The 13670-nt window shown below is 41.9% G+C and overlaps 1 protein-coding gene across 1 annotated transcript in view; it reads left to right on the top strand.

Moving 5' to 3' along the window:
- The first annotated feature begins 3002 nt into the window (after positions 1 to 3002).
- TMEM131 (transmembrane protein 131) overlaps positions 3003 to 13670 on the top strand; it is a 237800-nt gene continuing 227132 nt past the window's right edge. Inside the window, 1 exon segment of the mRNA XM_043603229.1 lies at positions 3003 to 3505. Within this exon segment, the coding sequence (XP_043459164.1) occupies positions 3325 to 3505 (181 nt within the window). The 5' untranslated portion in view covers positions 3003 to 3324.

The following is a 13670-nucleotide window of genomic DNA, read 5'->3' on the forward strand; positions in this document are numbered from 1 at the left end:
TGTGGGGACTTCCAACAACGTTTTCTCCTCCTGGTCCCAAATTTTAATTCATATATATTTTTGTTAAATGAAAGTATTCTTGGGTGCCTGAGTGGCTCAGTCGGTTGAGTGTCTGACTTCAGCTCAGGTCATGATCTCACAGTTTGTGGGTTTGAGCCCTGTGTCAGGCTCTGTGCTGGCAGCTCAGAGCCTGGAACCTGCTTCGAATTCTGTGTCTCCCTCTCTCTCTGCCTCTCCCCTGCAAGCACTCTGTCTCTCTCTCTCTCAAAAAAATAAACACTAAATGAAAGTATTCTTGTAAGCCTCCTCAAGTGTTTTGTGAATGAAGCAGGAGTATGATCAATGATCTTTGAAACTCTCACTGTGCCCAACATGGTGTTTTGAAAAAGTAAGTACTCAATATTAGTATATGTGCTGCCGAAGCGAGCACAAGTAAGTACTCAATAATAGCTACCTTTGACCAATCTCCTACCATGTGCCAGACATATTATATATGTTTACAGACAAATCTTGCTCAATCTCCCCAAATTTATTAGGTATCACTTTACATATAAGGAAAGTGAGGCCAGAAAAGTTGCATAATTTGCCTATCATCATATAGCTAATAAAGGCAAGGCTGGGATTTAAGCCCAAATTTATCTGAGTCCCTTTTAACTCTGCTTCCAATAGTAGTTTACTAAGCTGGCTAGAGAGCAAAGCGAGTAGAAGATGAGGAGTCCCAACAACCTGTAGTTCCTGGCTTATATCAACTTAGGGCAACAGTTTTCAAACTTGAACATGTACCAGAATCACTCAGCTGGCTTGTTGAGACAGATTGCTGGACCTCAAGTTCCCAGGTGATGCAGATGCTGCTGGTCTGGGGGTGGCACCTTGATAAACACTGGCCTGCCAAATGCCCAGGTCTCTCTAATTTCTCAAGGGGAGAAGGAAGGTCTGGAGCTAATCAAGAACTTCAGAAGGGTCCTTGGTGATAGTTTCTTCTGTTTTACCTCATAGTTTTCTCCTTCCCAAGACACATGAGTGTTGTGGGAGAGGGGATAATGAGGTGATGGTGGCTTAACCCTGGGTGCTCAACAAAGTTTACCATGCTGTCTAGTAAGTCTTTCTTATTATTGTTCTCCCAGAAGTGTCCTTGCCCTTTCTGTGAAATGAACTTCCATTATCACCCCTCTGGCTCCTAATGTCCATCAGGTACAGGGGAGGTTCAGGTATAGTGGGCCTTAAAAGCTTACAACACTATTGGAGAGGGGCGGGTGCCCGTTAAGAACAAGATTAAAACTTATAAATACACAGTTAGGTGGAAGGCCTTGGAAGGAACTTGTGCAAGAGTGGAGCCCTAAAACTTAAGCTTCATTAGCTTCATGGGAAATTGGCCTCTGATCAAACATGCCTGGTATATGTCTAAGCTCCAATTACAGACATATGCAAGTTATTTCCCATGCGGCTCTTGAGCCTCAGGCTAATCAGAGGATGTGGTTGATTCCTGTGTAAGAGAACCTGAGCATTTCATAGCTGGAGAGGCTTGCCTGCCCCGAACCTGGTAATGGGGGAAGGGTTGCCAACTCTTTGTACTGCACATTGGAAGGTAAGCTTTGACCCATTTAAGGCACTCAGTTACTTATCCTTCGGTTTGATTTCTTCTGTGAGTTAAAAGCCTTCCGGAAATCTTTTCTTACATATATAAATACACAAAATCCAACTTAAGAGATTATAACAAGTCCTACTACATTACATCACGAACAAAGTTTGATTTCTCAATTTTAACACTAATGCTCAGGAAAACAAAATTGCTTTTCAAAATCATCAGGGTAAGACTATAAAAAATGTATTAATTTACAAATAAACTTAAGTGCTTGCTTGATAAAGAAGACTACAGCATAGGGTGGCACTCTGAGTTCCTTTTCCAAGTCTGATCTTATTTTCCTTTATAGTTTGTTCTCAGACATATTGAGGTGGAGACCTTATGTGGCCTTAAAAATCCATTGATTCACCCAACCAATACTGCTAAGCATAAGCAAATGGCTGTGGAATTAAGGAAAGTTATTAAAATAGTTACTAAGTTAGGAGGTAGGGGAAGTTATTAAGAAGAGGGACTCTCATCGACCTTAAATTTTGAAGAGTATAGCCATGCCCACCAAGAACCTCGACCTAAGGTGTTAAGAGGCATGAGAAGCCTTCCTGAAGGAGACTAAAGAAGGCTTTTGATTTGGGTTTTGAAGGAACTATGTATATAAAACGTCTTAAGAATTATTCCCAGACGGAGAAAGCCAGTATGGCCATCGGGCACTTTTCTAAAGAACAACCTGCCCTCTCCCTCCCTCCAGGGTCACTGCTGCTTTATATACACAAAGCAAAGGGTTTTCCTGCAGCAAAGTAGGCACAATTCCAAGGGCAAGAGGATTCCATTAAGCGCTTCTGGGTACTGTGACTTGAGGATACAAAGATGAATGGAGCAAGTCCCAGATCTCACGGAAGCGCCACCAGGAACTGAATCAGGCCCGGAGTATTGTCAGGCCGAGTGGCATAGGCGGGACCAGAAGGAGTCACTGGAATGGATTTTCCGCACGGGGCCTCGAGGTCTGGATGCGCACTCAGTCCTCTGGTAGGCTCCAGCATTGCAGCACTAGAGATACAAGAGGTTTGTTCCCGCGTGGGAGCAGCGGGCAAGCCTCCCCAGGCGCCCCGCAGTCCCTCTCGGCCCCGCCCACGCCCCAGGGCGGCTGCGCGACTAGGCCCCCTCGTCTCCACGTGATTGCCGTCACTGCCTCCACGAAGCGTGAACCGCCATCATAAGTCCTGGCGACGGGGCCTGGTCCTTCTTCCCTCCCCCTTCTCCTCTTCCGCGGGGTAGAAGTGACAGGTTGGAGTTGTACTGCCCGCGTCCTGTCCGGCTAGTGAAGCCTTGGGTCGCCAAGAGCCGGACGAGAAATTAAGACTCACGGACTCCGGGGCAGACTGACCGGCTGGCCCCTCAGGTGACGGCACGGCGGGGGCGGTGCCCAGGGCCGCGCCCCGCCCCTCGCAGGCCAGCGCCCAGAGCCCGCGGCCCGTGCCCGTTTCCAGTATGGCCGCCCGCCGTGCTTGACCCGCGGCCTCTCCGCTTCGACTCTTCGTAGGCGATGCTGAGGCCGAGGCCGTGACTGACACTCTCGCTCGCACGCACGTACGGACCCAGACCCACGCCCGGAGCCCGAGCCCTGGGCCCGGAACCACTCTCGCCCCCGGCGCCGCGGTCAGAGCCCGGACCACGGCTCCCGTGCCGCTGCCGCCTCGCCGAGAAGGGCCGCGCCGGACCTCGAGCGCGGCGGCCCCCGGCCGGCAGGGATGGGGAAGCGGGCTGGAGGAGGAGCAGCAGGAGTCGCCGCCGCCTCCACGTCCGCAGGGGCCGGTGTGGAGCCCGCGGCCAGCCGCGGCGGGGGCCCGCGGAGCGGGGCCGCCGGCCTACTGGGAGCGCTGCACCTGGTGATGACCCTCGTAGTGGCCGCGGCGCGGGCCGAGAAGGAAGGTGGGTGTCAGCCGGCCGGCATCTCCCAGGCCCGGCCCCGCGGCTGTCAGCGCGCCCTCGCGGACGCGGCAGCGGGACTACGAACGGGGACGAAGGGCTGCGGCTCGGGGCTCGGAGGGCGGCCGAGCGCGCAGCTCCGTCCGGCGCGAAGTTGCCCGTTCGAGTCCCGTCCCGAGCCGGGAACTTGCAGTTCGGATGCCAACTCGTGGCGTTGGCCGCACGGAGTTGCTCTTGTTCTCCGTGATTCTTTCCCCTCGCCTTCCCTGTTGACTCCTGTCACTGGCATTTCAAAACTTCCTGAGTTCTCGTATCTTCTTGCCACTTGGCTCACTATGTAGGAGGGGCATATTTGTAGTCTTGATTGCTGTTAATGGGCAAATTTTAGGACACTTTTCCCCCTTTGGTTGCGGTTTTAAAAACGGCGTGCACACAGAGCTCACTTTTAAATGTCGTAGTAAAAATAGCAAGACTGGTGGAAAGGCTTCAAAACATAGCTTACAGAATTTTACTTTGAATTTGTTCAAACATTTCTTGGTGAGGAATCTTGTTTCTTCATCTTCCCTTTCCTTTATCGCTTTGCAGTAGATTGTTTAGCTAGCAATTCTATATCCATAATACAGTTTCGTTTAGTTCTCTAGTTAAGGTATTGGAAGTCTGTTTACATTTTTAATTTAAGATCGGGTGTCATCTTTAACGTGAAAGATTTTAAAAGCAGATGTTTCTAGTTTGCAAGCCTTTATAATTTAGTTAAGAAATGACACCTACTTAAGAAAAACTCGTTAGTATTGAAGACTGTACCAAATCTGTAGTTGTGTTGGGACTACCTGTTTTTGAGCCTAAGGAAATGGGTGGTCACAGCTTTCACAAAGAAATCACTAAAAGTGAATGGTTTTTAAAAAGCTAAGCAAAACCTGTTTAGCTTCCGTTTCCCACTAAACTGCCACTACTAGAAAATAATGTCTTGCCACAGTAACTTTCGGGTTGATATTCTGCTTTATGACTAAAGTCACTTGCTTTTTTATCATTTTTGAAGGTAATGGCTAAATGCAAACCAAATTAATGTTGAAGTGCAAATGTGCCTCTATTTACTGTTTTTCAATTTTTGTTCAAAACATTACATTCTCTCATTTAACTCTGTAAGCAATCTTAGTCTGGGTTCACATAGGTGGAAATTATTCAGAGAATTGCCATCTGTTGAAAGAATTAATCGACGGAGGCAAGATTATTTCCAGAGTGAAATATTGCTGCTTTAGGGACTAGTCAGGCCTGGTATTGTCATAGTTCATTGATTGGTTACAGATCTGCAGTTAGGTGATTGTTACTATTGTGTGCCTACGGTGTCCAGCACGGGCTGGCCTGTGGTTTGTGTCCAGTAAAGCTAAAACAGTACAGCAATTTAATGGGCATGTCTCCTTTTATTTCAAGTAGTCCTTGGCAGGTATTGTGGCCTTGATTTTCTGTTCTTTTTCTTACCTTGTACACTGCCAGGCACACAGTAGGGATTTAACACTAGTTTGAGTGAATGACTATCTTCATGAGCCATTAGCACGGGGAACTAAAGTAATGATTGAGTCTTGTAAAACATTAAGGTTATCCTTCTGCTGCTTTTTTTTTTTTTTTTTTACCCCAACAGCCTTATATATGCTAATTTTTGGTGTATAGTTAACAACTCCCTTGTTTGAGAAATGTCAGCCTAAATTATATTTGCTAATTTCCTATTTGTTTATAAGTTTTAGTGTACCTCTCTACTCATGAATGTAGGGCTCACATGAGAAAAATTACTTGCCAGGGTGTAAGGTATGAAAAGATGTGGTTGAATCTGTCAGTGGTCCTGGCAGAATCAGACATCTTTTGTGGCACATGTTGTGTCTGTATGAACCGTTTGAATGTACAAACTAGCTAGTCAAGCTATTGCTGGTAATTACACTAATACAGAACACAAGCCTCTGCCCATCATAGATAAAATATGGTTCTAATAAAATATTCTGTGAAGGTTGCTCCAAAAATGGCCTATGCTTTCAGCCTTCTTCCTGATCAAACTTTGGTATTGTTTTTGTTTGAGTAAGTAGAAGAAATGGGATTGATTTTCTTAAATGATTGTGAGTGATACCATGAGTTTAGTGTCTGATGGGGCACAAATACACCATTTTTCCCCCAGAATGTGCTGTTGAGTTTTTTCAGGAAACCTGGGCACATTTCTGGAGGTGGCTGAGTTCAGTTTGTCAGTTTATACCCTGAGGATTTTTTGTGTTTATTTTAGTAGTATAAACTAGTAATTTTTCAAAGTTAAGATTTCCCTGCAATATTAATGATGGTTCTCTGAGTACTTTGTATTTGGTATATTTTTCCTCCATTGCAGCAGAATTTCACTAGAACATCTTCAAAACAAAATAAAACTCATTGATGAAGAAAAACAGTGGAAATAGCTAATTGCGTTACCTAATGCAGTTTTTTTTTTATGTTTGGACTAGATGTTAATTTTCTTATGTCAGAAGCATGAGCCATTCCCTTGTCTTAACATCCTAGATGTCTTAACATTCCTATATCTTAACAGCCATTTTTATGGCTCAATGGTAGTATGTTATTATTTCAGAGAAAAGGGACCTTTGAGAATGTTTTGGCTGTGGTCTATAGTTTGTAAGGATTTTGAAAGAGTTGGGAGAGATAGAAGCAACTATAATTACTACAAATAATTCACTTACCCTGGATTGGTGTCAGGATTTTTCTTGAAGCTAAGGTCTAGATATTGAGAACAGTGGAAATAGATGCATGTAGTGAAAATGTAATAAAAATATATAGTGAAAATATGTGTACATATGTTAAAGATATAATTTTTAGTAGTATTCGATTTATAAGTCTGCCCATCGTGGGGCACCTGGGTGATCAGTCCATTAAGCATCCGACTTTGGCTCAAGTCATGATCACACGGTTTGTGGGTTCGAGCCCTGCATCAGACTCTGCACTGACAGCACAGAGCCTGCTTGGGATTCTCTCTCTCCCTCGCTCTCTGCCCCTCCCCCATGCTCGCTCGCGCTCTCTCTCTCTCTCAAAATAAGTAAATAAAGACTTAAAAAAAAAATTGGCCCAATGTGACCAGCAAATAAGAGCTTTTTTTAAAAAAAATCATCTATTAGCTAATACAGTTTCATTGTGAAATGGATCTTTGGAAGGCATGGTTGTCTTTTAATTCATTGTAAATAAAAAGCTACATCTCGTGTAGCTAGTAAATATAAACTTGAATAAATTTACAGGAATATGATTGTTTTAGTCTGTGGCAAATTAAATTTCAGTGTCACATGTATTTTCATAAATTGGCTATTAATGGCAAGGCAAAGTTTGATAGTGTTTATTAGGACTTTTAAATTTGTTTGCAGGATACATTAGTTTTGTGCAGAAATTTTTGTTTTAAGTTGTATTTGTGACAGATGCAGGAGGAGGGTACAAAAGTGTTTTATATACAAAGCATATGAACAAAATGCTGTACTTAGGAATAAAGGCCAGAAGAGATTAAACATAATCATTAGATTTGTCTTAGGAAGGCAGAATTGATCAGGAGTAGTATTTACTTTTTCTAATCAAATTATTACTTTATAATGTAAAAATATTTTTAGAAGTGATTTTCTTAAGAGTGAGGTTTTTTAATCCTTTGTATGGTGGTGGAGTGGCTACTCTTTCATTTAGAGCCTAGTAAATGAATATTATTTTGTTAATACTACTTCACTAATAAACTTTTGTTGGCTTATTTTTACTAAAAGCTGTTTGCTACTGCCAGAAGCTTTGGAATCCTGTAGTTGGAAAAAGTGTGCCCTCTCTTTCTCTTGTTAATGACTATTTTCTTTTTCTTTATAATCCTTTCAGTGGGTCCTCATAGACACTTGCCAAAAAGATCAGCTTTGGAAGTAGATGTAAAATCATCTAATTGGTTATCATCCGGAGTAGTAATAAGCCAGCCTACTCTTGGGGAAAAATTAAATCATTACTGAGTGCTTGATATTTTAGAAATTCTTTTTCATCCTACATGTGGCTTGAGCTTTCTGACTGGCCTTGGCAGACAGAGGCCTTTCTTCTATGGCTGAATTTTTCTTCACTGTCTGTTTTAAGCAGCATCAGACACTGTTGATAGCTGCTTCTTGGAACTTTTCTCCGTTTCTATGATTTTGTGCCTCATGGGTCATCCTGCCTTAGTTGTCAGTCACTGCTCTCCAGCCGCCCACTGTCTTCTTTCCTATGTGTGTCCAGCCACCAGCACACACTGCACATGTCCAGGGCAGAATTACCTCGCACCGCCTCTGGTTTCCCAGTTTTTATTAATGCTGTGATTATTCTCTCTGCCACATTGGTCTCATTTTTGACCCCTTAGCAAGTGGTGTCAATGTGTGTTTCCTTTCTTGGGCGACTCTCCCAACAGCCTCCTGCCTGGTGGCACTGCAGAAGGCTCTCCCCTCTCCACTTTCTCCATTTCTGTTTGCATTGTCTGTTACTCATCTGTCATTCATTTTGACACATTTAGCTACTTTAATTATTTTATGGGGGACATTTCTTCACCCAGACTGGAATTTCTGAACCTCTGTCAATAGCAGCATTATGTACATAGTAGGCATTCAGTTTTAAATGAAGGTTTGTCTAAAATGACCTTATCTTCCCCCAGTACCTGAGACCTGGGCTGAGAGTCAAGAGTACACATAAAACTCTGACTCGGTTGCTGGTCTCACTAGGAATTCTGCTGTAATAAGACATAGGGTGACACCACTTTTTTCTTCCCTACGTGTTGCTTTCCATTGTAACCGAGTGATAGACACTTATGTAAACCACACTTTCGTAACTTTTGGATTTTAAGATTTCAGATTCTCATATACCCGTTTATAGATCATGAAACAGGTACAGAGAAATTTAGTATTCTGAAGGTAAAAAAGTTGGTAGGTAGTTGAGCCAGGATTCCATCCCAAGCCATCTGTTCCTAGACCAAGCTGTATAATCCTGGATGAGTTCTTAATGTAGTAGATTTTGTTGTACACCAACTGGAGAAAGAGCAGAACTGCCAGTTTGTGCAGAAGCAATGTATTAAATATTCCAGTGAAGTGCACTTTTTTTTTCTGAAATTTATTGACAAATTGGTTTCCATACAACACCCAGTGCTCATCCCAAAAGGTGCCCTCCTCAATACCCATCACCCACCCTCCCCTCCCTCCCACCCCCCATCAACCCTCAGTTTGTTCTCAGTTTTTAACAGTCTCTTATGCTTTGGCTCTCTCCCATTCTAACCTCTTTTTTTTTTTTTCCTTCCCCTCCCCCATGGGTTCCTGTGAAGTTTCTCAGGATCCACATAAGAGTGAAACCATATGGTATCTGTCTTTCTCTGTATGGCTTATTTCACTTAGCATCACACTCTCCAGTTCCATCCACGTTGCTACAAAAGGCCATATTTCATTTTTTCTCATTGCCACGTAATATTCCATTGTGTATATAAACTACAATTTCTTTATCCATTCATCAGTTGATGGACATTTAGGCTCTTTCCATAATTTGGCTATTGTTGAGAGTGCTGCTATGAACATTGGGGTACAAGTGGCCCTATGCATCAGTGCTCCTGTATCCCTTGGATAAATTCCTAGCAGTGCTATTGCTGGGTCATAGGGTAGGTCTATTTTTAATTTTCTGAGGAACCTCCACACTGCTTTCCAGAGCGGCTGCACCAATTTGCATTCCCACCAACAGTGCAAGAGGGTTCCCGTTTCTCCACATCCTCTCCAGCATCTATAGTCTCCTGATTTGTTCATTTTGGCCACTCTGACTGGCGTGAGGTGATACCTGAGTGTGGTTTTGATTTGTATTTCCCTGATAAGGAGCGACGCTGAACATCTTTTCATGTGCCTGTTGGCCATCCGGATGTCTTCTTTAGAGAAGTGTCTATTCATGTTTTCTGCCCATTTCTTCACTGGGTTATTTGTTTTTCGGGTGTGGAGTTTGGTGAGCTCTTTATAGATTTTGGATACTAGCCCTTTGTCCGATATGTCATTTGCGAATATCTTTTCCCATTCTGTTGGTTGCCTTTTAGTTTTGTTGGTTGTTTCCTTTGCTGTGCAGAAGCTTTTTATCTTCATAAGGTCCCAGTAATTCACTTTTGCTTTTAATTCCCTTGCCTTTGGGGATGTTGCACTTTTTTTTTTTTATAGCTGTAAATACATATCCATATCACTTACCATTAACTTTTTTTTAACGTTCATTTATTTTTGAGAGTGAGTGCGAGTGGGGGAGCCACAGAGAGAGAGGGGGACAGAGGATCCAAAGCGGGCTCTGCACTGACAGCAGAGAGAGCCTGATGTGGGGCTTGAACTCATGAGCTGTGAGATCATGACCTGAGCTGTAGTCGGATTCTTTAACTGACTTAGCCACCCAGGTGCCCCACTATTGACTTGATAACCATTAAAATGATCTTAATCTTAGGCCATTCTGGATCATGTACATTCTGAAAAAGAAATTGAGGAGACCCATGAATGTGTGATCTGGGGAACAGATATTTGGTATTGAAAGCTACTGACCCTGTTCTTAGGTTCTGATATATTCTTGGATTAAGATTTAGACTAACTTGAATTCTGTGAACATTCCTTAGTTTTAGATTAGTGTGACAAGTTAGTCTAGATATGTGGAATATTCTCAGAAACTGGCCCTGATTAAAAGGAACTGGAGATAATCCAGAGGCTGGTGGTGACATCAGCTTTTGACAGTGGAAAAATCTCTTTGAGATTTCTGTTAGAGGTCCAGGAGCTCCAGAAGTTCATTTGTCGGGCTTTGTTCTTATGAAGGCATTTTTGGATTAGGTGGTCATTAGTTTAATTTGCCATACTAGATCAGTTTTTCATTCCTGTGTGATTGCCTTAGAAAGATTTTTAGAAAGCCCTAACTCTTTGCATGATTCATCTTGTTGCATATAGCACTTATGGCAAAGGTCTGAAAAATCCCTACTGTCTAAGAGGATCCTTGACATGCCTGTCATGGTAGAGTGTCAGACCTGCCTTGTTTGTTTCTCTATAATTGTAAAAAAACACGTGACATGAAATTTACCATCTTAACCATTTTAAGAGTACAGTTCAGTAGTATGAAGTGTATTCACATTGTCGTGGAACAGATCTCCAGAGCTTTTTCATTTTGCATAACTGAAACTCTATCCATTGAATAGCAGCTCCCCAATTCTCTCTCCGCTGCTCCAGCCTCACCATTCTACTTTCTGTTTTTATGAGTTTGACTACTTTAGATGCCTCATTTAAGTGGAATCATGCAAGATTTGTCTTTTGTGGCTGGCTTGTTTCACTTAGCATAATGTCCTCAAGGTTCATTATATTGGAGCATGTGACAGGATTTCTTTCCTTTTTAAGGCTCAAGAATATTCTGTTGTATTTATGTACCATTTATCTATTTTATTTATCCATTTACCCATCAATGGACATTTGGATTGCTTTCACTTTTGGCTGTTGTAAGTGATTCTGCTATGAACATAGGTGTGCAAATGTCTCTGAGATCCTGCATTTAATTCTTTTGGGTTATATACCCATACGTGGGATTATTGGATCATATGGTAGTTCTATTTTTAATTTTTTAAACCACTACCATACTGTTTTCCATAGTAGCTGCACCATTTTACAGTTCTACCAACAGTGCACAAAGGTTCAGTTTCTCCCCATCCTCACTAATACTTGTTATCTTCTGTGTTTGTTTGTTTGTTTGTTTGTTTGTTTGTTTATAGTGGCCATCCTAATGAATGTAGGGTTATATCTTGTTTTGATTTGCATTTTTGTAAGTGATATTAATTGAGCATCTTTTCATATGCTTGTTGACCACTTGTATCTTTGTTTTTTGTTTTTTGAGAAATATTTATTCAGGTTCGTTGCCCATTTTTATATTGGGTTATTTTTTTTATTGTTGAGTTGTAGGAGTTGTTTATATATTCTGGGTAACAGCTCCTCATCAGATAGATGATTTGTAAATATTTTTTCCCCATTCCATAGGTTGCCTTTTTACTCTTATGAGTGTAACCTTTGATGCACATAAGTTTTAAAGTCTGATGTAGTCCCATTTGTCTATTTTTGCTTTTGTTGCCTGTGCTTTTCATGCCGTACGAGAAAACATTGTCAAATCCGATGTCATGGAGCTTTCCCCCTGTTTCCTTTAGGAATTTTACAGTTTGGGGTCTTACATTTTGTTCTTCAGTCAATTTAGAGTTAATTTTTGTAAGATGTAAGGTAAGTGTCCAAATTCATTCTTTTGCATGCAAATACCGCATTTTCCCAGCACCATTTTTTGAAGAGACATCCTTTCCTCGTTGAGTGGTCTTGGAACCCTTATGTGAGGGTCATTTGACCATATATATGAGAATTTATTTCTGAGTTCTCTATTCCTTTTTTTTTTTTTTTAATGTTTATTTTTGAGAGTGAGAGAGACAAAGCATGAGTAGGGGAGGGGCAGAGAGAGAGAGGGAGATACAGAATCTGAAGCAGGCTGCAGGCTCCAGGCTCCAGGCCCTGAGCTGTCAGCACAGAGCCTGATGTGGGGCTTGAATCCATGAACTGTGAGATCATGACCTGAGCCAGTGTCAGATGCTTAACCGACAGAGCCACCTAGGCGCCCAATGAGTTCAGTACCACACTGTTCCAGTTACTGTAGCTTTGTTATAAGTTTTGAAATTGGGAAGTGCAAGTCCTTAAGCTTTTTTCTCTCAAGTTCGGTTTGGCTGTTTGGGGTCCCTTGAAATTCCATATGGATTTTAGGATTTTTTTTTCTGTTTATGCAAAAAGTGCTGTTATGGTTTTAATAGGGATTATATTGAATCTGTAGGTTGTTTTGGGGAGGGTGAACATCTTAACAGTATTAAGTCTAACACTTCATGAACACAAGATGTCATTCCATTTATTTGTGTTGTCTTTAATTTCAGCAGTGTTTTTTTTTTTTTTTCAACGTTTATTTATTTTTGGGACAGAGAGAGACAGAGCATGAACGGGGGAGGGGCAGAGAGAGAGGGAGTCACAGAATCGGAAACAGGCTCCAGGCTCCGAGCCATCAGCCCAGAGCCCGATGTGGGGCTCGAACTCACGGACCGCGAGATCGTGACCTGGCTGAAGTCGGACGCTTAACCGACTGCGCCACCCAGGCGCCCCTTCAGCAGTGTTTTTGTATTTTCAGTGTGTGTAAGTAAGTCTTTCTCCTCCTTGGTTATTATATTTATTCTTAGATATATTATTATTGATGCTGCTATAAATCAGACCTGCATTTTTGAACAAATTATTTCAATTCATACATGACTAAGCATTGTGAACATGTAGTTTTGGAGAAAAGAAACATGTTCTGTATTTGAAACAAAGAATTGTACATGCTTAAAGTGTTTCCTTAGGTTACTTATGTATAAATTGAAATGCATTTTAAGTCCTTTTAAGTTCTAACAAACTGTGACTATTTTCTGAATCAGTGATGATTGCAAAATCATATGACAGTCTAACTTTGGTTCTTAAGAACTAATTTTTTTCTATATAGTTATAGTATTACATTTGCATCAAAACATGATAGTAAAAAACTATCTCAGCAGTAAAGTTTGAGAAATAGTCTAAGCCAGCTCTACTGATACAAATTAATTAGCAGTTTGTATTCATGGTATGGCAATGGCCCTACTTGGATTTTTTTTTTTTTTTTTTTTTTGTGGTGGGGGCGGGGGGTGGGTGGCAGGGAATGATTAAATTGGAGGCAGAGGATTTTCTAGGGAATTTATAGTAGAAGGGTGCTGTCTAGAGCTTAAACCCTATCTCAAAGCTCTCTATAAATAAAGTTTATCATTCTAAAAGTTATTTGGTAGAGCAGTGCATAAGAGAGGGCAGTGTGCTGTTCAAACTGGATCATTTTAAAAAATGCTTGTGTGAATTGGTGGCATGGACTCATCTGAAGTATTGCTTCTTGGTTTGCAAGTAGGGAATGAAGTAGTGGTTAGCACTACCAAGAGGCAATTTGTCTTTCCCGAACTAGTGCAGCAGTAGTTATCTTTCATATGTAGGGGGGTTATTTCATATTTAGAGGTTTATCTCACCATACTTGGGGCTTCTCTTGGTTACAGCTGGGTGTGAAAAAAGGTAACTGAGACTCGAGTTGAAGAGAGGAAGATGTAAGAAAGAAGCAGCAGGCTGGA

The sequence above is a fragment of the Prionailurus bengalensis genome, chromosome A3 (genome assembly GCF_016509475.1).
Source record: "Prionailurus bengalensis isolate Pbe53 chromosome A3, Fcat_Pben_1.1_paternal_pri, whole genome shotgun sequence".
NCBI lineage: Eukaryota > Metazoa > Chordata > Mammalia > Carnivora > Felidae > Prionailurus > Prionailurus bengalensis.